The sequence below is a fragment of the Hemiscyllium ocellatum genome, chromosome 9 (genome assembly GCF_020745735.1).
Source record: "Hemiscyllium ocellatum isolate sHemOce1 chromosome 9, sHemOce1.pat.X.cur, whole genome shotgun sequence".
Taxonomy (NCBI): domain Eukaryota; kingdom Metazoa; phylum Chordata; class Chondrichthyes; order Orectolobiformes; family Hemiscylliidae; genus Hemiscyllium; species Hemiscyllium ocellatum.
In genome coordinates this window covers 68,202,457-68,228,766 of record NC_083409.1, presented here as the reverse complement: position 1 = coordinate 68,228,766, position 26,310 = coordinate 68,202,457, and the positions used below count along the sequence as shown (strand labels likewise).

The 26,310-nt window shown below is 40.4% G+C and overlaps 1 protein-coding gene across 4 annotated transcripts; it reads right to left on the bottom strand.

The window, feature by feature from the left end:
* Positions 1–26,201, bottom strand: cmpk (cytidylate kinase). 4 transcript variants are annotated; one of them, XM_060830443.1, is made up of 7 exons: positions 26,186–26,201; positions 11,003–11,172; positions 5,075–5,221; positions 3,345–3,497; positions 1,171–1,247; positions 926–1,022; positions 1–697 (listed from the first exon to the last, which is right to left on the bottom strand). In XM_060830443.1, the coding sequence occupies exons 2-7, from the start codon at positions 11,120–11,122 to the stop codon at positions 656–658; spliced, it is 636 nt and encodes a 211-aa protein (XP_060686426.1). In that variant the 5' UTR covers positions 11,123–11,172; positions 26,186–26,201; the 3' UTR covers positions 1–655. The 4 variants fall into 4 exon arrangements, with proteins under 4 accessions (XP_060686426.1, XP_060686424.1, XP_060686423.1 ...); XM_060830441.1 differs by lacking the exon at positions 26,186–26,201 and adding an exon at positions 11,663–11,798; XM_060830440.1 differs by lacking the exon at positions 26,186–26,201 and adding an exon at positions 11,667–11,798.
* Positions 26,202–26,310: the final 109 nt, after the last annotated feature.

Genomic DNA, 26,310 nt, shown 5'->3' with positions numbered 1-26,310 from the left:
TTTAATTATGTGACCAAAAAATGATAAATTTAATTCCTCAAAAGTACATAAATAGATAAACCCAAGGACAAACACGTTCAGAGGCTACTTTTCTCAATTACATTTTTCCACTATGCAATAATCATTTAATACCCAATAACAACTTAAATCCAGCCTTTTAATTTTCACTTTCCTTCAAGCTTTCAGATTCAATTACAAGTGTGAAATAAGTCAGGCATTTAAAAATCAAAATCAGCGTCATATGCATTTAGATTAATAAGTAATGCCCATTTATGCATGAACTGTTTTAAATATGATCATTTGGTATGCAACAATACAAGTGATAACTCATTGTACCCCAAGGGAAACTCTGCATACACCCTTAAGACAAATACATGTTTTACATAAGAACTTCAAATGACCTAGAGAGGATTTCTAGTTACAAGCATATTAGGAAGCAGGTTAAAAAATGTAGCATTTTCTCATCTGTATGAAAGCATTTTTTTGTCAAAAGTAATAGCAAACAATATACTAATGGAAAAAAATGTATCCACTAAGGGATTTCTGAGGAAAATATATCTTGTAAAATAAACAGTATAGGTAGAGTTTCACCGCTACTTCCACCGAGAAAGTATTTGAAGCATCTGTTTTTTAAAGCTTCAATAGAGCAGCTAATTCAGTTTTCAGAATCAAAGATTTTCTGAACGTCAAGAAAAACCTGAAAAAAAATCAAGCAAAATGAATTCCAACTTAACATCAAACATTTTCAAATATTCACCATTAAATACATGCAAATCTATGACACTATAATGTTAGATCACAGATCTTTCAAAGTAAAAGGGAAAGAAGAAATTTAGTCAGCTCAAAAAATAAAAATATTTGCTCTATGTCAAAGAGCAAATTGCGAGACTAAAGAGGTTAACTAACTGCTGTACACATTGCATACCTGTTCAACAGTTTTGGCACCATCGACTCTTCTTACTTTTCCCTCTTTCTCATATTCGTCTATAATGGGCTTAGTAGACTGCATGTATGTCTGAATTCTGAAATGAGGTCCAATAAAAATAAATATCAAAAGCAGAAGACAATTCTTTATAAACAGGATAAAGAATGGTCATTTGTACAAAATGCTGAATGACCTCTATTTGTGCTGACTGGCCATGATTCCATGAAAGAAAGTTGCATTTCTACCTTTTTTGCAAACTCTCGGCATTGTCATCTGTTCTTCCACTGGCTTTTCCTCTTTCAAGGCAACGCTCTATACAGACCTTTGGAAACAAACGTTGTAAGAAATTAAGTTTGGTTTACATTAATGTTGAAATGACAAAAAGGGATATTAAAAAAAAGAGAAAATAAGAAAAACACAGACAAGATGTTCAGACTTTTGAATACTTTCCAAGCTTTTAATCATAGTTATTCTAATGAATGGAAGATGGAAGGCTAGTGAACACAGAAGCAGAAACCTCTCGCTGCAATGAGAAACAATGCCAAAACAAATCAATGTGATATTGATTTGAACACAGTTTTAAAGGTGAACATGGATATTTAAATTGCTTCATTCATCTTTTTCTTAAATTACTTCATTTGCTTTAAAGTCTATTACATTACCCTAGTAGCTTAAATATTATTTCATTTATTTTACAGTATAATTTTAAATGAAAAAAAAGGAATTTGGACTTTTCACTTCTATTTTGTTGTCTGTGAAAGAACTTGCTGTGTAGTCTGAACTTGCTGTAGCTATCAATGCATTTGGAATTCTGAAGATAATCTTCATTTAGCACCAGATCCTTTTTTAAAAATGAAATTTAGGCATGAGCATTGCTGGCAAGGGCAGCATTGATTACCCATCAAAGATGATGGGAGACAGCTGTCTTGAATCATGCAGCTTGTGTGGTTTCGGTACACTAACAGTTGTTAGGAAATTCCAGATCCAGCCAGCAATGATGGAACAACAATACAAATTCAAGTTAGGATGATGTGACTTTGAGGGGGGAGTTAGAGATACTGGTGTTCCTATTCACCTGCTGCCCGTGTTTTTCTAAATGGGAGGGAGTGCAGATGTGGAATATACAGATAAGTATGCACTGAATTGTTGCTGTCCATTTGTGGCAAAGTACATCATGCAGCCAGGGTGTGATGGTGATAGAGTGAACAAAAGTTTAATCTGGTAAATAGGGTGCCAGTTAAGCAGGCTCATTTGACTTTAATGGTTTCCAAGTTGTTTGGATATTGTTGAAACTGCTTTTATCTTAGGGAGGTGAAGGGTGTTCTTTCACACCAGTGATTCGTGCCTTGTGGATGCCAAACCAGTTTAGCTTCTAGTCAATACCAACCCTAAACTGGTAGTTCCAGTAAGCATCAAGAAAGATTATTAATTCTCTCTCGTTAAAGATTGTCATTGCATCATATTTCTATGACACAGATGTTACTTGTCGCATATCAACTTAAGCATGAATGTTGTTCAGGCCTTGTTTCAAGCAGACATTAACTGCTTCCGTATCTGAAGACTGATGCATAGTATAGATCAGTCATCAGACAGAAACCTCAGTTCTGATCTGATGATGGAGGAAACATTCTTGATGACAAACACAATAATGGTTGGGCCTACGCTACTACCATGGAACACTCTCCTAGAGCAAAGATGATTTGCATCAAAACAAATGAAGAATTGTGCCTCCCCTACCATGGTTGCAATTCACTTTAACTTTACTAAGACTTCCCAACACCATTCGATCTAACGCTGTCTTGAGTCAAGGCAAGTCATAGGCTGGAATGAGATCCAAAGCTGAATAATCCTGGCAGACCTTAAACTGACCATCAGCGAGTAGGTTACTTTTGAGCAAATGTCACTGATTAGTACTATTGCCTATACTTCTTTTACATAAGACTGAGGGCAGAGCAATATCACAGCAATTGGTCAGATAAGATCTCTTTCACAGACAAGGAAGAGATAGGTAATTTTCCACACTGTTTGGGGGGGGGAAGAAAAGAGTGGAGAAGCAACTAGAAATGTGTAGGTAAAGTTTTGATTAGTTCTGGAATACATATCTTCAGTATTATACATTGTCCAGTGCCACAGCTTTTGCTGCATCAAGTGCGTATTAACAAAGAGGAACCCATCCAGAAATCACCAGGTTTTTATGGACAGCTTTTCTCAAGAATAGCACCAAGCATTATTGCTTCACTGTTGCCCAATGTGTTTTAGATGATTAGCTCAGGAAAATACTATTAAACATACAATACACTAAATTTACTTTTCGGACACTCTTCTGCCTACTCAGCAACAGCTTTAGAAAACATGCACGAGTGTCACCAGTCCCGCTCAGGATATTTTTCTTCATTCATAGATCCGTTCATTCAATTACCTCATTGCTACAGTCAAAAAAAAGGACAAATTTCACATCAGCATAACCATTCATGTGATTGTTCCACCCACTGAGATTGTCTGCATTTCTCGGAAATCCATCAATAAGAAATGTATTCTTTGCAGAATCTTGAGCCATTTTCTCTTCCATTGCCTGCAAAAATGTACCAGAAATGTAATGCAAACATTTTATCAAACTAATTTTGCATAATTTGGAGATGCCGGTGTTGGACTGGGGTGTACAAAGTTAAAAATCCCGCAACACCAGGTTATAATCCAACAGGTTTAATCGGAAGCACTACTCCTTCATCAGGTGACAACCACCTGATGAAGGAACAGCATTCCAAAAGCTAGTGTTTCCAATTAAATTTGTTGCACTACAACCTGGTATTGTGAGATTTTTAAATTTTGCATAAACAGTTTAAAAAATACATTCAGTATGACCAAATCAATTGGCCAGAGCTCCAAAATACTTTGCAAATTTCTCTCCTTTTTTAATTTCAAAAGAAAATGTGGCTCTTTAACAGGAATAGATCCTGAACATAACCTGAACTAATACAATTCTATCAGTATGGAACAAAGCTCATTTAAGCATGTAGGATAACTTGTTAATTATCAATATAAAATGAGGGAGTGGTGCTTTTTATATTTAACTTAAACATTCCTGAAAGGTGAAGTTTGCAATCATGTATACTTAGTTTGATGAGTAATAAGCAATATCTGGCATGGAAGAAAACACTTAGTTTAGTACTGATCATACAGCACTGTCAAGTAATAAGTTTGTACTTAAAAATTAGATCTTTAAAGCCCACTGTACATTTTGTATAAGAATTATTCAAGTTACAATTCTTGTTAAAATAAACCTTCCTGGGAAGAGAATGGCTGTAAGTAAATTAGATATTGCATGAAGGGAGAGAGGTTGAGAAGGAGAATCCTTCATGGTAACCTCAGAGTGCAGGAATTGAACCATACTGGTGGCATGACATCCAGCCAACTGAGCTGACTAACCTCCACCATTTTAAGAACACTACAAGAGTGAAACAAGTTAGCTGTTGTAAGACTTATTCTTCCTCCCATGGCAGTTGTTGTAATCAATGTGTACACCAAATGTTCCCTTTATCTATTGACAGTAAATTCTGGACAAATAAGTAAGACTGTTGTGTATTTTTCATGGCAAGTTCATTACTATTTCATTAGTGATTTTAATACCAAGATCTTCTTACAGAAGAACGTATATTAGTAAGTTTTCAAATGGGACCCAGTGTAAATATTTAGCAGCTGAAAACATGTTGCTGGAAAAGCGCAGCAGGTCAGGCAGCATCCAAGGAGCTGCCTGACCTGCTGCGCTTTTCCAGCAACACATTTTCAGCTCTGATCTCCAGCATCTGCAGTCCTCACTTTCTCCTAAATATTTAGCAGGTTAACAATATCAATTCGTCGATATTTCAGATTTACCATCGACTTTCATTTCAATTGCAATCTTATTTGAAGATAATCATTAGAAGTCATAAAGCTGTGGGTAGGAGTCTTTGCAAAAAGAAGCTGTGCTTGCTGACACCATAACTGAGGGAATCAACACCCTCACAAATTTGCACTGTCTGTAATGTCAGTGCTGGACTAGGGCAGCTCTCAAGAATCCCAGAATGTCTTCACTGGATTCAGTAAAGAAGATTAAATATAATCTACTGTTTTGAAGCATTACTGTTTTTAGGCTGTAAAAAGTTGTCCTACCTTTTTTATAAGCTGGATAGTTATTGCCACTGGAACAATTTTTCCTTCTTTAATGAAACTGGCAATTAGTTCTCCATACTCAGTACCCTCTTTGCTTCGTTCAGAACGAAGTAGATCACCAGCAGATAAGTGAGTATATCCATATTTCTGGACAATATAAAAAATAATTAATGATTACAAGATTTTAACATATTACATTCAAAACAATATAGTGAAAACTCAGGTAAACTTCAATATCACAAAAATTGAAAGCCAAGTGCAAAATACCTTGCAGAGATTTCACAGAGATAGATTTTTAAAACTACTGCATGGGCATAAAATCTAACCAAAGCTACAGCTGTCATTCATTCAATTTTGGCAATATACTGCACTCATGATAAAATGCTATTTGAAATATTTCTCAGAAGTAATATTATTTAAATATAAATTAGCAGTATGGCATCAAATGGACAGAATTCCTAATTTTATATGAGTCAATCTCCTAAGGTATTGTACCTGGGGAATTGAAATTAAACAAATTTTGAAGTGAAAAAAGATCAAAGAGGAGGAAATAATTCAAGTGGGATGTTTAGGCATAATTTCATCCCATTGTAAAGTTATACTGTATGTCTCTATTTTTGTACTTTTATTCAATTTTCCACTGTCACATTTGATATTCCAACTCAATAGAGTGAATCAAATGTTTTAGATCCATGCTAACTGAGAGACACCAAATTTAACATAATGATATGCCAAGTAACATAAATTAAATGTTGCAAGCATCATTTCAAGGCAACTGAGAGAACACAATTTCTACCCATACAGTTGCAGGTTTGTGATGCCACTGCTAGGTGAGGACAACAAGCTGAAAGCAGACTGGGACAATGAGAAGTCGGGGGAGTAATGATGCGCCCACAGGCAAAGTAGGCAACAAAGACCAGTCCCTGAGTAGAGTTAACAGTGTTCCAGATGCATAATGACATCACCAATGGCACAGACTTCCTGTTTCAGTATGATTTCAGGCAGGCTATACGGTTAATTAAAAATAGTTAGTCATAGAGAAGTACAGAATGGAAACAGACCCTTCGGTCCAACCTGTCCATGCCGACCAGATATCCCAACCCAATCTAGTACCACCTGCCAGCACTTGGCCCATATCCCTCCAAACCCTTCCTATTCATATACCCATCCAAATGCTTCTCAAATGTTGCAATTGTACCAGCCTCCACCACATCCTCTGGCAGCTCATTCCATACACGTACCACCCTCTGCATGAAAAGGTTGCCCCTTAGGTCTCTTTTATATCTTTCCACTCTCACCCTAAACCTACGCCCTTTCGTTCTGGACTCCCCAACCCCAGGGAAAATACTTTGCCTATTTAGCCTATCCATGCCCCTCATAATTTTGTAAACCGCTATAAGGTCACCCCTCAGCCTCAGATGCTCCAGGGAAAACAGCCCCAGCCTGTTCAGCCTCTCCCTGTAGCTCAGATCCTCCAACCCTAGCAACATCCTTGTAAATCTTTTCTGAACCCTTTCAAGTTTCACAACATCTTTCCGATAGGAAGGAGATCAGAAATGCACGCAATATTCCAACAGTGGCCTAACCAATGTCCTGTACAGCTGCAACGTGACCTCCCAAATCCTGTACTCAATACTCCGACCAATAAAGGAAAGCATATCATACGCCTTCACTATCCTATCGACCTGCGACTCCACTTTCAAGGAGCTATGAACCTGCTCTCCAAGGTGTCTTTGTTCAGCAACACTCCCTAGGAACTTACCATTAAGCGTATAAGTCCTGCTAAGATTTGCTTTCCCAAAATGCAGCACCTCACATTTATCTGAATTAAATTCCATCTGCCACTCCTCAGCCTATTGGCCCATCTGGTCAAGATCCTGTTGTAATCGGGAGGTAACCTTCTTCGTCCACTACACCTCCAATTTTGGTGTCACCTGCAAACGTACTAATTGTACCTCTTATCCTCACATCCAAATCATTTATGTAAATGACAAAAAGTAGAGGGCCAGCACCAATCCTCATGGCACTCCACTGGTCACAGGCCTCTAGTCTGAAAAACAACCCTCCACCACCACCCTCTGTCTTCTACCTTTGAGCCAGTTCTGTATCCAAATGGCTAGTTCTCCCTGTATTCCATGACATCTAACCTTGCTAATCAGTTTCCCATGGGGAACCTTGTCGAACGCCTTCTGTTGCATAAGTGAAATTTGACTAGATCATCTCAAACAATACAAATGTATAAGCTCTACTTAAGGCATTGTTGTTTGGTGCTTGAACAAAAAGAAATTAGGTTATTGACTAATTTATATTGCCTGGAATTTACTCTTCTCTCACTTACATGCTACACGTTCAGTCAGAAGCTTCATAACCTGTCAATTAAAAATAAATATTGAATGTAGATATCCCTGGCAAGTCCGGCATTTATAACCCATCCTTAGCTGCTCTGAATTAGATACAAGGGAGTGGCTTGTTAGGATAGTTCAGAAAGCAGGCAAGTCTACCACAACTATTGAGTCATATGTAGACTTTACAAGGTAAAAATGACAAGGTTCCTTTCTTAAAGGAAGTAGTGAACCAACTAAGTTTTCAAAATCCAAATGCTTTATGGCCACTTTTCACTGACAACAATTTGGACCATACAGCAATATAACATAAAATATCTCATTCACTGGAATAAAAAACAAAATTTGGCATCAAGCCAGATAAGCCAATATTAGGGAATATGATACAAAGCTGGGGTGAAGAGGTGGATTTTAAAAGAGTGTCTTAAAGTAGTACAGAGGCAAAGAGATTTAAGGATGGGTCGGTGTGGACTTATTGGGCCGAAGGGCCTGTTTCCACACTGTAAGTAATCTAATCTCATCTAAGTGCTCCTTGTTGGCAGCTGAAGTCATGGATTCCAAAAGTACAACAATTAAAATCATAACTACTGAAGAGGCCAGAATTATCAATTATCTTGGTGGGTTGAATGGCAGGAGAAGGGACGGAAGTGAGGTCATAAAGGAATTTGAAAATAAAGAAATAGTTTTAAAAGCTGGGAACCACCTTAGATCAGTAATCAAGAAAGAATACAGGCCCTGGTGTTTTGGATGGCTTAAAGGTTAGAAAGTGTTAAATATGACAGCACAGTCAGGAATGCACTAGAAGTGTAAGTCTAGAAATAACAAAGGCATAGCTGAGGTTTTCAGGAACGCAAGCTGAGGCAGACGTAAAGGTAATGACTGATTGGTAAGAACAGGGAATCTCAATGATGGCATGATAGTAAACAAAAGTTCATCTCAAATTGAATTTGAACCATGTTTGTAAACAAGTTGGTTCAATTATAAACAGTTACAAGAAAGATTCATAGAGCCGTACAGCACAGAAACAGACACTTCATGCCAACTGGATATCCTAAATTAATCTAGTCCCATTTACCAGCATTTGGCCCATATCCCTCTAAATCCCTTCCTATGCATGTACCCATTCGGATGCCTTTTAAATGTTGTAATTGTACCAGCTTCCACCACTTCCTCTGGTAGCTCATTCCATACACGATCCACCATCTGTGTAAAACAGTTGCCCCTTAAGTGCCTATTATGATGTTCCTCTCTCAACTTGAACCTATACCTCTAGTTTTGAATTCCCTGACTCCAAAAAAAAACTTTGGTTAGTCTCCCTATCCATGCCCTGCATGATTTTATAAATCTCTATCAAGTCACCCCTAAGCCTCCATGATCCTGGGAAAATAGCCACAGCCTTTTCAGTCTCTTACTGTTGTTCAAACCCTCCAACCTTGGCAACACCCTTGTAATTTTTTTCTGCACCTTTTTAAGTTTAACAAAAAGGTTCCTATATGCAGGGAGACTAGAACTGAACACAGTATTCCAAAAGTAGCCTAACTAGTGTAATGTACAGCTGCAACATGACACCCTAACTGCTATGCTACTGCACTGACCAATAAAGGTAAGCTTACCAAATGCCTTATACATTACCATAAGTAGATAAGCAGAAGGCTGGAGGAACACAGCAAGCCAGGCAGCATCCATGCTGCCTGGCTTGCTGTGTTCAACTTTGGATTCCAGCATATGCAGTTTGTATTTTGTCTCTTCTTCACTACCCTGCCTACCTGTGACTCCTCCTTCAAGGAAGGAATGCACCTACATTCCAAGGTCTCATTTTTTGGCAACACTCCCCAGGACCCTACCATTGAGTCTATAAGTCTTGCCTTGATTTGCCTTACCAAAACGTAACACTCCACATTTATCTAAATTAAACGCCATCTGCCACTCCTCGGCCCTTCGGCTCATCTGATCAAGGTCCTGTGGTACTCTGAGATATCCTTTTTCTGTGCCCATTAACCACCAATTTTGGTGTCATCTGCAAACTTACTAATCATTCCTCCTATTTTCACATCCAAATCATTTATATAAATTACAAAAAGCTGTGATCCCAGCACCGATCCTTGCAGCACACTGCTGGTTACAGGCCTCCATGTGAAAAACAACCTCTCCTACCACTGTGTGTCTCATATCTTCAAGGCAATTTTGTATTCAAATTGCTAGCTCTCCCTGGCATGTGATCTAACTTTGCTAACCAATCTACCATGTGAAACCTTGTTGAACACTTTGCTGAAGTCCATATGGACACATCCACTGCTCTGCCTTCATCAATTGCCTTTGCCACTTCTTCAAACACTCAGTCAAGTTACTGAGACACAAAGCATGTTGACTATCCCTAATCAATCCCTGCCTTTCCAAATACATGTAAACCCTGTCCCTCAGAATCCTCTCCAATAATTTACCCATTTACTGACATCAGTGAGGGAGTCAGTGACTTGGGGACAAAGCCTATTGTGGGAACGAAAGACAATTACTTCAGCCTTCTCAAAATTTAATGAGGATTTTTTATACACTTATTATTGGAAACTGGACAGTCTGATAATTTAGATACCAATTATTCAGTTGCAAAATTTGACAAAAGTTTCTGTCCTTTAACAGCCAGTATGCAGAAGTAGAAAAATACAGTTAGAAATCCTAAACTACTTTGCAAAAAGCACATTTACTTTTTGGAAGTTAACCGTACATAAATATTTATTAACCTATCCAATGACTCAAAAGCTCACAAGTAAACGCCTTTAAAATTTGCAGTCCCACCCAATCTTCTCCCTAAGTTAAGCACTCAATAGAAAAATGCAACCACATATAAAACTAGAATTGCAAAGCAAGTTGGGCATGGCTAAATTATTACATGAATCAGTACACTCCTTAATACTTGTGAGCAAGTATTAAGGAGTGTACTGATTCATGTAATAATTTAGCCATGCCCAACTTGCTTTGCAATTCTAGTTTTATATGTGGTTGCATTTTTCTATTGAGTGCTTAACTTAGGGAGAAGATTGGGTGGGACTGCAAATTTTAAAGGCGTTTACCTGTGAGGTTTTGAGTTATTGGTTAGGTTAATAAATATTTACGGTCCCTTTCCGTGTTTTCTGTCCAACTCCTGCTACTTTAATTATTCAAAACCTCTATATCTGCATTTCTAATTCTGATGGAAGTCTGACGTTAGCTACCTCACCACTGCCAGAACTCGAGTAAGGATTCTAAGCTTATTCCAAATTAAATGATGGATCAGTTTTATATAATCGTTAATTATTTTTACAACTTGCTATTTAAATCATATCCACCCTATTCCATTTGCTTCCGGCTTCGTTCACTTTCCCGGACAAAATATCGAGTTGCTCAAAGCCTCACCAGTACACTTAGATTAGAAATGTTCTCAAATGTTCATGCGAAATTCTACGACACAATCAAATCACCCCACTCCCCGTTTGAGATCAAAGGGGGTTTCCAAGTGAATAGCAGCTCCATTCACTTCTGAGTGAATGGTTCCAGGACATGCATTGCTCTGGACCAGGGGCTGCTTTGCTTCATGATATTTTCAACCCACCTTGACGATTTTGGCGCACTGAGTCCCTTTCCCGGCTCCTGGCCCACCGAGGACAAAAACCACTTGGGGCCTCATCATCAGCAATTTCCGAATTAGCGCTCCCCAACAAGAAATAACCATGCACCAGCCCGGATCGTCCTCACTTCTCCCGCCGATAAAGCGGAGATTCACTTTTAAAGAAAAGAATAATATATAATCAGTAGGCTACCGCTTTCTTCCTCCGCAGCGCCTTCTGACTCAAATCGCACGACGGAATGACTGCTTCCGGGAAAGAACTCCACGCAAGCAATAAAGCTTTGTTCAGTTCAATTCAGGCAAAGGGAAGGTTGCATGAGTACTCGCAAGCAACGACGTCGTTTTAAAACTACAAACATTGCGATTACAACAAAATCGATGTTACTTTCAAAATATACAGATTATAGAGTCGTAAAGATGTATAACACGGAAACAGACCCTTTGGTCTAACGTGTCCATGCTGACCAGACGTCCTAAACTAATCTCGTCCCATTTGCCAGCACTTGGCCCACATCTCTGTAAAACCTTCCTCTGCATATACCCATCCAAATACCTTTTAAATGTAATTGTACCAGCTTCCATCACTTCCTCAGGCAGCTCATTCCATCCATACATACATACATACATACATACATACATACATACATACACCACCCTCTGTTGTTGTGGTTCTGCTCGCCGAGCTGGAAGTTTTTGCTGCAAACGTTTCGTTCCCTAGCTAGGGAACATCATCAATGCTGTTGGAGCCTTGTGTGAAGCGCTGCTTTGATGTTTCTTCCGGTATTTATATTGGTTTGTTCATGCCGCTTCCGGGTGTCAGTTTCAGCTGCAGTGATTTGTATGTGGGGTCCAGGTCGATGTGTCTGTTGATGGATGTTCTTGCCACTTCCGGGTGTCAGTTTCAGCTGTAGTGGTTTGTATATGGTGTCCAGGTCAATGTGTCTGTTGATGGAGTTTGGGGATGAATGCCATGCTTCTAGGAATTCTCTGGCTGTTCTCTGTCTGGCTTGTCCTATGATAGTGGTGTTTTCCCAGTCAAATTCATGTTGCTGGTTGTCTGAGTGTATGGCTACTAGAGATAGCTGGTCGTGTCGTTTTGTGGCTAGCTGATGTTCATGGATGCGGATTGTTAGCTGTCTTCCTGTTTGTCCTATATAGTGTTTTGTGCAGTCCTTGCATGGTATTTTGTAAACTACGTTAGTTTGGCTCGTGCTGGGTATTGGGTCCTTTGTTCTAGTGAGTTGTTGTCTGAGCGTGGATGTTGGCTTGTGTGCTGTTATGAGTCCTAAGGGTCGCAGTAGTCTGGCTGTCAGTTCTGAGACGCTCCTGATGTATGGTAGAGTGGCTAGTCCTTTTGGTTGTGGCATGTCCTCGTTCCTCGGTCTATCTCTTAGGCATCTGGTGATAAAGTTGCGTGGGTATCCGTTTTTGGCGAATACCTTGTATAGATGTTCCTCTTCCTCTTTTCGCAGTTCTGGTGTACTGCAGTGTGTTGTGGCCCTTTTGAATAGTGCACTGATGATGTTCCCTAGCCAGGGAACGAAATGTGTGCAGCAAAAACTTCCAGCTCGGCGAGCAGAACAACAACGGATACCCGAGCTACAAATCTTTAATCAGATTTTAACCACCCTCTGTGTTAAAAACCTGGCCCTTTAAATCTTTCCCCTCTCACCCTAAACCTATGTCCTCTAGTTCTGAACTCCCCCAACCCAGAGGAAAGACCTTGTCTATTTACCTTATCCGTAACTGGCATTGGAAATATTTTAAAATAATTATTTGGATGTTCTCCAAGAATTGGGCTGGAATTTGGAAATATTTTAACTGATTACTACATTATATGAACAGAACAAGATGATTCCTTCATTCACACATAACTGCATGTCATGTTCAATACAATAGATAGTTCCACACTGGGCAAGAAGTCGCATCTCTACAAGGGAGTCACATAAGAAAAAAACCTAAAAATCCAAGGTCATTGGAAAGAGAAAACTCAGGGAAATTCCTCTCCAAATGAAACATTAAGACAGATATAGTCCAAGAGACCTCTCTGATCCTGATTAACGTGCATTCTCACAGGTGATGTCCGTCCTAGCCAGAAACATCCAACTTGAAGAAGCAGAGAATCAGTATGCAGCAGCCCGCTCCACAGGTCTACTGTTCCACAAGAAACAAAAACTGGTAGATGGTCCACATTGAGGTCCACATATGCCAATGCTGGAGGGTGTGAACATTTATCATGGTAGATGGGATACTAATCAAATGGACTGTTTGGGCATAGATAGTGCCAAACTACTTGTTGGAACTGCGTGCATCCATATCACTAGGGAGCATTCCATCACACTCCTGACTTGTGCCTTATAGGTGATGGAAAGACATTGAGGAGTTGGAAAGCAAGTTGTTCGCTTTGGAAATCTTAACATCTGACTTGGCCTTGTAATCAGTTTGTGTGACTGGTCCAAGCTATCAACTTATCAAGAGGAGCCCCTGGCCTTAGGGGCTGAATTTGTTTGCACGTATTTTTTCCCCTGCAGTTAAATAGGAACTAAATACTTTAAATTAAAAGGTCACTGTTGCCTCTTGAGCTTTTACCAAACCCTAAATATCTTTTGCCAGCTCTTAGCTCTCAGAGCTTATGTGGTGGAATATAGAAAAATTTCCCCTATACAGACCTTTCACACATGATGCATTACATAAAAGACCAATAATCAATACATGAGCTCAATAATGCTAACATGTGATGACTTAATTGTACAAAGTTTATTGAATGAGAACAAATAATTCATTTAAAGAAAGGGAGATTGTTTTAACTTGTAAATAACAATTTTTTAATAAAGTATTGCATAAATATATAATTTATTTGCTAATATCTTGGCATAAATTATACACAAACACTTAATTGTGTTATTTAGATTTATGTCAGGTTAAGATAATTTGCCAGTCTGTGAAGGATCATAGGCATTGTGTTCTCTGTTAAACAAAGGCAAGTGGTTATCTAGTGTAAGTGCCACCACCCTGCATTAAATATGAGGCAGAACAAAGATACACACTTACATGAACAACCATAACCAATAGAGACTGAATCTATGCTGTTAACACCATTCACCACCGCACTCTAACCCAAATGATCTAACTGGCAGTCACAGGTAATATAATAAAATATCTGACTCTTCTACATTGCCCCTTCTAGAGATTGGTCAATCTTCTTTTTGACGTAGATGATTTTGTTTTGCAATTATAAAGACATATTGAGGAATACCAGCAACAGCTCCATTGCTGACATAAGCAGTGAGATTTGACATAAGCATTAGCATCACCTGTGGTTCCACTCCAAATATAATCCTGAGTAAAAATTAGATTGTCTACCCATCATCCAGAGTTATAAATGTCGAGCATCATGATTTTAGACGTAAAATTCTGAGGGCAGAAGATACATTTTGTATACAGTATAGCTATGATTTTCCATGACCAGAAAAAAACAATTCAAATTATTGCTATTGAAGCATGTTATTTTGACAATTTTCTGTCCTACTAGACTTTTACTAGACTTTAATGACCATATTTCGGAACAGACAAATTGGAAATACCCAACTGTGGAGATGAATTTAAAAACAACTCTCTTCCAATAGGCTGTGGCATTGCCTGTCAAAACTTATCTCAATTTAAGATGCACTTAAAATAACATGCCATTTATTAGACCAAGGTTTGGTTTGGAAATATGGGTTACGGTTGGTTTACTTACAGTGTGGAAACCAGCCCTTCGGCCCAACAAGTCCACACCAACCCAGACCCATCCCCCTACATTTACCCCTTCACTTAACACTCCGGACAATTTAGCGTGGCCAATTCACTGAATCTGCACATTTTTGGACTGTGGGAGGAAGCCGGAGCACCTGGTGGAAACCCATGCAGACACGGGGTGTAAATTCCACACGGACAATTGCCTGAGGCCGGAATTAAACAAGGGTCTCTGGCGCTGTGAGGCAGTGCTAACCACTGTGCCACCGTGCTGCCCAAGGTTATATTTAGCTACTACTAATCTTCAAATTGAGGAGCTATTTATCCTGTGATTGATGGTAACTTCAGTAAATAAAATAATATTAAAATTACATTGATGAAGTCACTAGTAATGAAAAGCAAAGTTGAGCCAAGAATGCTCCCTGAGGGACTCCTATTTTGGTTTTGATAACAAAAATACTCTTATGTTGTGACCCAATATTTTAATTATCTTAGGTCACCATATCACTCATAATCAGGTCTGTCATCTTAATCAGGCTAAAATGTCTTATTTAGAAATCATTTTTAGATTTTGATGATCTCCAGCATCACAACCCCGAAATGCTGTCCACCAATAACAATACACAAGTCAAGAATGTGATGGACTCCTCATTTGCCTTGTTGTGTGCAGCTCCAACAACACTTAAGAAAGCTGACATTATCCAAGACAAAAAAAACGCCCGCTTGATTGACACATGCACAAACATTCACTCCCTTTATTGATGCACAGTAGTTGTAGTGTGTACTATCTGCAAGATGCATCGCAGAAATTCTCCAAGGCTCCAAATATAGAAGTGTTTCAAGGTGCTATCTGCAAGCCATTTGCTTTCCTGACTTGGTAATATATTGCTGTTTCTTTACCATCATGGGGTTAAAATCCTGGCACTCCCTCCAGAACAGTTTTGTCAGGGGTACCTACACCAAATGGTCTGCAGCAACTCAAGAGGACAATTCACTTCCACATTCTCCAAAACAAGTAGGAATAGGCAACAAATGCTGACCAAGCTAGCAAAGCCCAGATTACTTAAATTAATTTTTTTTTTAAAGTTTAATTTCTGGTATTGAAAATACATTTCTTTCATTTTTACTTTTCTCGTTAACATATTCCAAATGAGCATACTTCATGTCACAATTTGAAAACCTCAGTTAAGAACTGTTGTAGCTCTGTAATAGCATTGCTTACATTTTCACCAATTAGATCTAAACCTGTTATTGTTTAGAGATTTAAGTATGTTGCATGCAGAAATAAACTATAGATTATTTTCTAATGCATTTACAGTAATGATGCCTTGTTTAAATTGCAATCTCAAGCAAGAATCTAGAGGATGTTGGAGTTAAAATGCACATCAATTCACACTTTCCCAAAACATAATGTTTCCACAAAGAATAAATAACTTCTGCAAATCAAAACAATGCAATAGATATCTATTCATTTGGCAATTTTAAGTCTGTAATCTAATCTTCTTGAATTTTGAACTCTTGATTAGATAAGTCACTTGTAATCATTCTCAAGTGTTTCACTTTTCCACCTATAACTATTTGCAAAGCACTCTGACCATGAAAGTGAATAGGGGGGTTCAAGAGGGCAAGAAAAGAATAAATTGCCCCAAGAAGGCATATCTTTCACATACATGAGGTTCTTTGCTGAATTAGAAAAAATGGATGATATAAAGATTGCAATAGAAATTAAAACTGTTGAACTATTCAGAATGACAAAGGAGAGAATATCAATGTTTTCAATTATTACTGTGTAAATGAAGATCTATGATGATTTTAGACATTTTCTGATCAACCTATTCAGAAATGTATTACACACGTCTGGAGCAAGTGTGATTTGAACCCAGACTTTCTGGTTCAGGAGATCTGTGCTACACGAGTCCTTGAAGTATATTTCAGGAATGGCAATATTATCACTTGGTACTTTTTCACACAGAGGGTGGTGCATCTACGGAATGAGTGGCCAGAGGAAGTGGTAGAGGCGGGTACTATTACAATATTTAAAACTTATTTGGATAGGTAAATGAATAGGAAGGTTTTACAGGAATTGGACCAAACGCAGGCAAAAGGGATTAGTTCAGTTTAGGATACCTGGTTGGCATGGATGAGTTTTGCACTGTATGACTCTAAATGCATTATTGTTTCATTATTGACTGAACCATAAACAATTCGTTACTCTTCGATTTTGTTAGCACACAATCACTTAGAATCTGCAGTTCTGAAAGATTGTGAGAGAGGAGGAGACAAGACAGTCACCAGCCTCTAAAAGAACAGAAGAGATGCTGTCCCAGAGATACAGTTCACTAGCATAGTGGGGGTTAGGGGTGACCAGGTGATGAGGTGTCCGGGAGATGTTCCCTAAAGCGCTCTGCTAGAAGGCCCGGAAATGCTCCCTACAGCGCTCTCCTACACCCGCACCAATCAACCCCACTGTCCTGTGGCCCAACATTTCAACTCCCCTTCCCACCCGGCCGAGGACATGCAGGTCTTGGACCTCCTCCACCCCCTCACCACCCAACGCCTGGAGGAAGAACACCTCATATTCCGCCTCGGAACACTTCAACCCCATGGCATCAATGTGGATTTCCTCATTTCCCTTTCCCCCAACTCCAACCTTCAGCTCAGCACTGTTCCCATGACCTGTACTACCTACCTATCTTCTTTTCCACCTATCCACTCCACCCTCCTCTCTGACCCATTACCTTCATCCCCACCCCCATTCACCCATTGTACTCTTTGCTACCTCCCCCACCCTCCTCTCTGACCTATCACCTCCATCCCCACCCTCATTCACCTATTGTACTCTGCTGTTTTCTCCCCATCCCCACCCCCATTCCCCTCTCATTTATCTCTCCACTCTGCAGGCACCCTGCCTCTATTCATGATGAAGGGCTTTTACCCGAAACGTCGATTTTCCTGCAACTAAGTAGAATGCCCATCCCGGGGAGTCACAGACACTTCTCGTAATCTAGAGAAGCCCATGTAAAGCAAATGTCACTGGCTGATCAAACTTGAACTCCAGATTTGAGCTCAAGCATTGGCTAGTCACAGAGGTGCTTCCACATGGCAGAGAACTATATTCAGAAAAGTAGTCACTCTGAACATTAGATGTAAATGGATAGATAGGGAATGGATGACCACTAGACAGTCAAAGAAGGACAGCATTGTGTGGTGGGAGTCACCAGCAGTCCTCTCACCAAGTGGTTTTCCACTTTCAGTATTGGTGAGCATGATCAGTTCTTGAAAGAGTGCAGCAAGAGTCAAGTTTGTGGCACCACATATGGCCTAAATGTGCAGGTAGACAGGAAAAAGAGCAGAAGGGCAATACTGTTAACAGATTCTTTAGTTAAGGCAATAGAAAGATGTTTCTGTTGTCATCATATGCCTCAAGGATATGAGGACCCCTGGTGCTGGGGTCAAGGATGTCACTGAATCACTGTAGGATATCTTCCAGGGGAAGGTAAACAGCTATAGGCTGTAGTCCATATGATGGAAACAACATGGGCATGAACAGTGATGTAGTCACTAAGTAAAAAAATTAGCAAGTAGGAACTCTAAAGTAGTTATCTCCAGCAGGCAAGTACAGAAACAAGAAGATAACACAGATGAAAGCATGGCTGAAATGTGACAAAGGAGGTACAGCGTTAAATTACTGGGACTGACTCTGGGGGAAATAGAGTTTTGAATGACAGATCTATACAGCATATACGGTCCAACTTGCCCATGCTGACCAGATGTGAAATTTGAAAGAGTTCAGGAAAGATTTACAAAAGTGTTGCCAGGGTTGGAGGGTTTGAGCTATAGGGAGAGGCTGAATAGGCTGGGGCTATTTTCCCTGGAGTGTCACAGCCTGATGGATGATCTTAGAGGTTTATCAAATTATGAGGACATGGATAGGGTAAAATAGGCAAGGTCTTTTCCCTGGGGTGGGCAAGTCCAAAACTAGAGGTCATAGGTTTAAGGTGAGAAGGAAATATTTAAAAGGGACCAAAGGGGCAATATTTTCATGCAGAGGGTGGTGCACGCATGGAATGAGCTGCCAGAAGAAGTGATGGAGTCTGATACAATTACAACATTTAAAAGGCATCTGGATGAGTATATGAATGAGATATGGGCTAAATGATGGCAAATGGGCCTAGATTTATTTAGGATATCTGGTCAGCATGGACGAGTTGGACCAAAGGGTCTGTTTCCATGCTGTATAGCCCTTTGACTCTACATCCTAAATTGCTCTAATCCATTTACCAGCATTTGGCCCATATCCCACTAAACCCTTCCTATTCATGTACCCATCCAGGTACCTCTTAAATGTTGTAACTGTCCGAGCCTCCACCTCCTCTTGCAGTTCATTCACACATGCAACACCTCTGAGGTCCATTTTAAATCTTACCCCTCTCACCTTAAATCTATACTCTCTAGTTTTGGACACCGCAACCCTACCTTTGCTGCTCATGATTTTATAAACTTCTATAAGGTCACCTCTCAGCCTCTGACAGTCCAGAAAAATAGTCCCAGCTTATTCAGTCACTCCTTATAGGTCAAACCCTCCAACCCTGGCAACATCCTTGTAAATCTTTTCTGAACTCTCTCAAATTTCACAACATCCTATAGCAGGAAGCCAAGAAGTGAACACAGTATTCCAAAATCCTCTACAACCGTAACATGACCTTCCAACTCCTATACTCAATGCATGGACCAATAAAGGCAAGCATACCAAAAGCCTTTTTTTACTATTCTGTCTATGTGGGACTCCACTTTCAAAGAACTATGAACCTGCATGCCAAGGTCTCTTTATTCAACAACTCTCCCCAAGACCTTACTATTAAACTGTATAAATTCTACAATGACTTGCCTTTCCAAAATACATAATGTAACATTTATCTAAATTAAACTCTACCTGCCACTCCTCTACTCACTGGCCCATCTGATCAAGCTCATTAGGATTGTCCAGGCTGGACAGGTTGAATCTGAACACAGCTTGGAGTGTATTTAGGGAATTTTGCTATTTTGTTGTGTGTGGAAAACACAAGAAAATAACAGAAAATAATACACAAAGTGCTGAGAGAGGCAAATAATGCTTAAACAGAAAATGGTAAGTTAATTGGTGGATTCAGAAAAGGAGAAAAATTAATGAAGTCTCCATCAGAGTTTCACTACATACATGTGAATGCATGGAGCATAGTTAACAAGATTGGCGAGTTACAGGCATAGATTGCCTTGTAGGATTAATGCAACATGGCAATAATGGAGATCTGTTTTAAAGGAAAGGTAGGTTATCCTTGGTTACAAGGTTTTTCAAAAAAGATAGGAAAAGAAGAAAAAAAGAGAAGTGGCATTTTAAGGAGACCAATACAGTACTGGAGAAAGAAGATGTTTCACTTGATAAAATTGAATTGATTTGGCAGGAGCTAAGGAATAAGGTGGAAATTACTTAACTTACTGTAAAAGACAGATCATCAAATAATGAGAAGGATTATATAGTGAACCAAATCTGCAAAGAAATGACATAGAAGTGTAAACATCATAGGGCAGTTATAACTTTAATCACCCATATAATAACTGGGTTGGTGGTAGTGTAAGGGGTAGCAAGGGATAAGCATCTTGCATTCAACAGAATGTCCCATTGCAGTGTGTGACCTATCCAATAAGAAAGGAAGCACTGCTCGGTCTGGTTCTCAGCAAAGAGGTTGGCCAAGTATATGAAATGACAATGGGGGACTACTTAGGGGAGAGTGATCATTGCATCATAAGGTTAGGATGATGGTAGAAAATGACAAAAACAGAAAATGCAGTGGATTTGGCAGCATGTGGAAAGAGAAGTAGAATTAACATTTCAAGACTTGTATGACTTTTCTTCAGTCTTATTAGATTTAATGATAATTATTCCTCCCTCCATAGTTGGCGCCAGACCTGTTATAGAGTCATAGAGATGTATAGCATGGAAACAGACCCTACGGTCCAACCCGTCCACACCGACCAGATATCCAACCCCATCTAGTCCCACCTGCCAGCACCCGGGCCATATCCCTCCAAACCGTTCTTATTCATATACCCATCCAAACGCCTCTTAAATGTTGCAATTGTACCAGCCTCCATCACTTCCTCTGGCAGCTCATTCCATACACGTACCACCCTCTGCATGAAAAAGTTACCTCGTAGGTCTCTCTTATATCTTTCCCCTCTCACCCTAAACCTATGCCCTCTAGTCCTGGACTCCCTGACCCCAGGGAAAAGACTTTGTCTATTTATCCTATCAATGCCCCTCATAATTTTGTAAACCTCTATAGGGTCACCCGTCAGCCTCCGACGCTCCAGGGAAAACAGCCCCAGCCTGTTCAGCCTCTCCCTATAGCTCAAATCCTCCAACCCTGGCAACATCCTTGTAAATCTTTTCTGAACCCTTTCCAGTTTCACAACATCTTTCCAATGGAAGGAGACCAGAATTGCACGCAATATTCCAACAGTGGCCTAACCACTGTCCTGTACAGCCGCAACATGACCTCCCAATTTCTGTACTCAATACTCTGACCAATAAAGGAAAGCATTCCAAATGCCTTCTTCACTATCCTATCTACCTGTGATTCCACTTTCAAGGAGCTACGAACCTGCACTCCAAGGTCTCTTTGTTCAGCAACACTCCCTAAGACCTTACCATTAATTGTATAAGTCCTGCTAAGGTTTGCTTTTCCAAAGTGCAGCACCTCGCATTTATCTGAATTAAACTCCATCTGTCACTTCTCAGTCTATTGGCCCATCTGGTCCAGATCCTGTTGTAATCGGAGGTAACCCATTTTGCTGTCTACTACTCCTCCAATTTTGGTATCATCTGCAAACTTACTAACTGTACCTCTTATGCTCGCATCCAAATCATTTATGTAAATGACAAAATGTACAGTGCCCAGCACCAATTCTTGTGGCACTCCACTGATCACAGGCCTCCAGTCTGAAAAACAACCCTCCACCACCACCCTCTGTCTTCTACCTTTGAGCCAGTTCTGTATCCAAATGGCTAGTTCTCCCTGTTCGACCTTGTTGAACGCCTTACTGAAGGCCATATAGATCACATCTTCTGCTCTGCCCTCAGCAATCTTCTTTGTTACTTCTTCAAAAAACTCAATCAGGTTTGTGAGACATGCACAAAGCCATGTTGACAATCCCGAATCAGTCCTTGCCTTTCCAAATACATGTACGTTTGCCAACCTCCAGTCGTCCGGCACCTCATCTGTGACTATCAATGATACAAATAACTTAGCAAAAGGCCCAGCAATCACTTCTCTAGCTTCCCCCAGAGTTCTCGGGTGCACCTGTTCAGGTCCTGGGGATTTATCCACTTTTAACCGTTTCAAGACATCCAGCACTTCCTCCTCTGTAATCTGGACATTTTGCAAGATGTCACCATCTATTTACCTACAGTCTATATCTTCAACATCCTTTTCCACAGTCAATACCGATGCAAAATATTCATTTAGTATCTCCCCCATTTTCTGTGGCTCCACACAAAGGCTGCCTTGCTGATCTTTGAGGGGCCCTATTCTCTCCCTAGTTACCCTTTTGTCCTTAATATATTTGTAAAAACCCTTTGGATTCTCTTTAATTCTATTTGCCAAAGCTATCTCATGTATCCGTTTTGCCCTCCTGATTTCCCTCAGTATACTCCTACTGCCTTTACACTCTTCCAAGGATTCACTTGATCTATCCTGTCTATACTTGACATATGCTTCCTTCCTTTTCTGAACCAAACCCTCAATTTCTTTAGTCATCCAGCATTCCCTATACCTACCAGCCTTCCCTTTCACCCTGACAGGAAGAAACTTTCTCTGGATTCTTGTTATCTCATTTCTGAAGGCTTCCCACTTTCCAGCCATCCCTTTACCTGTGAACATCTGCCTCCAATCAGCTTTCGAACGCTCTTGCCTAATACCGTCAAAATTGGCCTTTCTCCAATTTAGGATTTCAACTTTTAGATCTGGTCTATCCTTTTCCATCACTATTTTAAAACGAATAGAATTATGGTCGCTGGCCCCAAAGTGCTCCCAAACTGACACCTCAGTCACCTGCCCTGCCTTATTTCCCAAGAGTAGGTCAAGTTTTGCACCTTCTCTAGTAAGTACATCCACATACTGAATCAGAAAATTGTCTTGTACACACTTAAATTCCTCTCCATCTAAATCTTTAACACTATGGCAGTCCCAGTTGATGTTTGGAAAGTTAAAATCCCCTACCATAACTACCCTATTATTCTTACAGATAGCTGAGATCTCCTTACAAGTACGTTTCTCAATTTCCCTCTGACTATTGGGGAGTCTACAATATAATCCCAATAAAGTGATCATCCCTTTCTTATTTATCAGTGCCACCCAAATAACTTCCCTGGATGTATTTCCGGGAATATTCTCCCTCAGCACAACTGTAATGCTATCCCTTATCAAAAATGCCACTCCCCCTCCTCTCTTGCCTCCCTTTCTATCCTTGCTGTAGCATTTGCATCCTGGGACATAACAGTTTTTGTGATTATTTCAGATTTCCAGCATCCACAATATTTTGCTTTTTATGAGAGTGTGAAAAGTGACATTTGTAAATCCAGAGCAAGATTAATCAACATTGTGGAAAACGGAGAAGAACAAAGGTGGGTCAGTTACACTGGAACCAAAGGTTGGCAGGAAATACGGTGGCTGAACAATGGGCTGTGTTCAAAGTGCAAATGGTCTGAGCACAGTCAAGGTACATTCTCAAAACAGTCAGGACAAAGAAGTCCAGAGGTTCCTGGATGGAAATAGAAATTAAACAGAAAAAGTGTGCTTTGTTAGATAATAAGTACTTTTCCTGTGACTGTACAAAGCAGACTACGGAGGGTTCAAAAGGGAGCAGAGAAACAAACAAGGATTATGAAAAAGAAACAGGCAGTTAACATAAAAATAAATCACAGAGTCTTCCATAGGCAAATTAGTTTTTAAAGGGAATTACAATGAGGAGTAGGGTTGATTAAGGGGATTTACAGAGACCAGAAACATAGCTGAGGAATTAAATGAATAACTTGCATCTGTCTTTACTTATGAAGCAGATGCTGTCTCGGCCACAGTGACCGAGGAGGAAACTCCATTATTAGAAGGATTTAAAATCGAAAAATCTGTATAAGTACAAATTTATAAGTAAAGCTGATAAGGCATTTGAACTGGATGAGCTGCATCCCGGAATATTTAAGAAAAAGAGGAAATTGCAGAGGCATTGACAATTTTTTTATCTTTCCTGTATTCACTGATAATGCCAGAGGATTGGAGATTTGTAAACATAATGTCCTTGCTCAAACATAGATGTAAACTTAGGCTAAGCAATTACAGACCAGTCAATTTAACTTCAGTGGTGGACAAACATATAAAAACAATTACTCAGGACAGAATTGACAGTCACTCGGAAAAAAACAGGGATTGACTTGGATTAATTAGCATGACAGCAAGTTAAAATACTCAGAAAGCTAGCACAGACTTGTTAAGCTCCAATCTGCATTGTAACAATGCTTTTAATTCTGTTTTTCCAGTGCTATTGGTTGGATAAAAACGTTGGTTCCATGGCAAAAATCCTACAATTTACCATCAGCCCTTTTGGACACAGACTACTGAATCAGGAACACACCACAGAAGACACCAGATGGCCTCCTTCTTTAGAGAGCGCAATTCCCCTTCCCATGTGGTTAAAGATGCCCTCCAACACATCTTGTCCACATCCTGCACCTCCGCCCTCAGACCCCATCCTTCCAACCGTAACAAGGACAGAACGCCCCTGGTGCTCACCTTCCATCCTACCAACCTTCGCATAAACCAAATCATCTACCGACACTTCCACCACCAGGGATATATTTCCCTCCCCACCCCTTTCCACCTTCCATCCGTGACTACCTGGTCAGGTCCACACCCCCCTACAATCCACCCTCCCATCCTGGCACCTTCCCCTGCCACTGTAGGAATTGCAAAACCTGCACCCACACCTCCTCCCTCACCTCCATCCAAGGCCCTAAAGGAGGCTTCCACATCCAAAGTTTTACCTGCACATCCACCAATATCATTTATTGTATCCATTGCTCACGATGCAGTCTCCTCTACATTGGGGAGACTGGATGCCTCCTAGCAGAGCGCTTTAGGGAACATCTCCGGGATACCCGCACCAATCAACCACATCTCCCTGTGGCCCAACATTTCAACTCCCCTCCCACTCTGCCGAGGACATGGAGATCCTGGGCCTCCTTCACCGCTGCTCCCTCACCACCAGATGCCTGGAGGAAGAATACCTCATCTTCCGCCTCAGAACACTTCAACCCAAGGGCATCAATGTGGACTTCAACAGTTTCCTCATTTCCCCTTCCTCCACCTCACCTTAGTTCGAAACTTCCAGCTCAGCACTGTCCCCATGACTTGTCCTACCTGCCTATCTTGTTTTTTACCTATCCACTCCACCCTCTCCCTGAACCTATACCCTTCATCCCCTCCCCCACTCACCTATTGTACTCTATGCTACTTTCTCCCTACCTCCACCCTCCTCTCACTTATCTCTCCACCCTTCAGGCTCTCTGCCTGTATTCCTGATGAAGGGCTTTTGCCCGAAACATCGATTTTACTGCTCCTCGGATGCTGCCTGAACTGCTGTACTTTTCCAGCACCACTAATCCAGAAGCTGGTTTCCAGCATCTGCAGTCATTGTTTTTACCTACTGAATCAGGAAGTCATGCATTTAAGCCCTTTATCCAATGTCTCAAAACAGTGCATATAGGAAATTTGAGAGGACTTGCTGCATTCTGCAGATAGGATTAAGGTAGCAAATAGACCCCATCAGGTCTCCCATGTATTATACTGCAAAAAAAAATGGCAGGGAAAGATAAGCCCACAAATATACTGGCACCATTGTGAGAATGAAGATGCCTGACTAGCTCTGGCCACAGTGTGAGAATGGACCAACTGGAAAAGTTCAGGATTAGATTGGGCTAAGAGATCCACACCGACCGTCCGAAGAGTAACCCACCCAGCCACCTACCCTATATTTACTCTTGACTATTATACCAAACATAGAGCCAATTCACTTGCACATCTTTGGATTGTGGGAGGAAACCGGAGCATCCGTATCAGACACGTAAACTCCACACAAGTAATCACCCGAGGCGAGAATCGAACCAGGACCGCTGGCGTTGTAAGGCACCAGTGCTAATCACTGATCGATCATAACACTCTCCTATATTCTGACAGCACTCTTATGACATGATTTCTTCTGAATTGGTATTCGAAACAGACATCTCCTATTTCGCGCACATAATGAATGTATCTCCGTTCCTCTTATTTCACATCAACTTAATAAACCTACTGTTTGTAAACATATAAGTTGATTAACCAAAAAACTAATTAATTTTGTTACCTTTCACCACAGGCGCATGCGCACTGGCCGATTGCGTTTTATGACGGTTAATCGAGCGCCACGCGGCGGGAAGGGAGGTGTGTTGATTGGACAGGGCGGGAGGAGTGGCGCGTGATTGGACAGGG

What these genes read in the sequence shown, in the direction of transcription:
- cmpk (XM_060830443.1), bottom strand. Translation starts at nt 11,122, where the DNA reads ATGGTTATTTCTTGTTGGGGAGCGCTAATTCGGAAATTGCTGATGATG. An exon ending in TTTTTGACTGTAGCAATGAG is followed by an intron (nt 1,248 to 3,344) that starts GTAATTGAATGA and finishes TTGTTTCCAAAG; the next exon opens with GTCTGTATAGAGCGTTGCCT. An exon ending in GTGCCAAAACTGTTGAACAG is followed by an intron (nt 698 to 925) that starts GTATGCAATGTG and finishes ATTTTTTTTCAG; the next exon opens with GTTTTTCTTGACGTTCAGAA.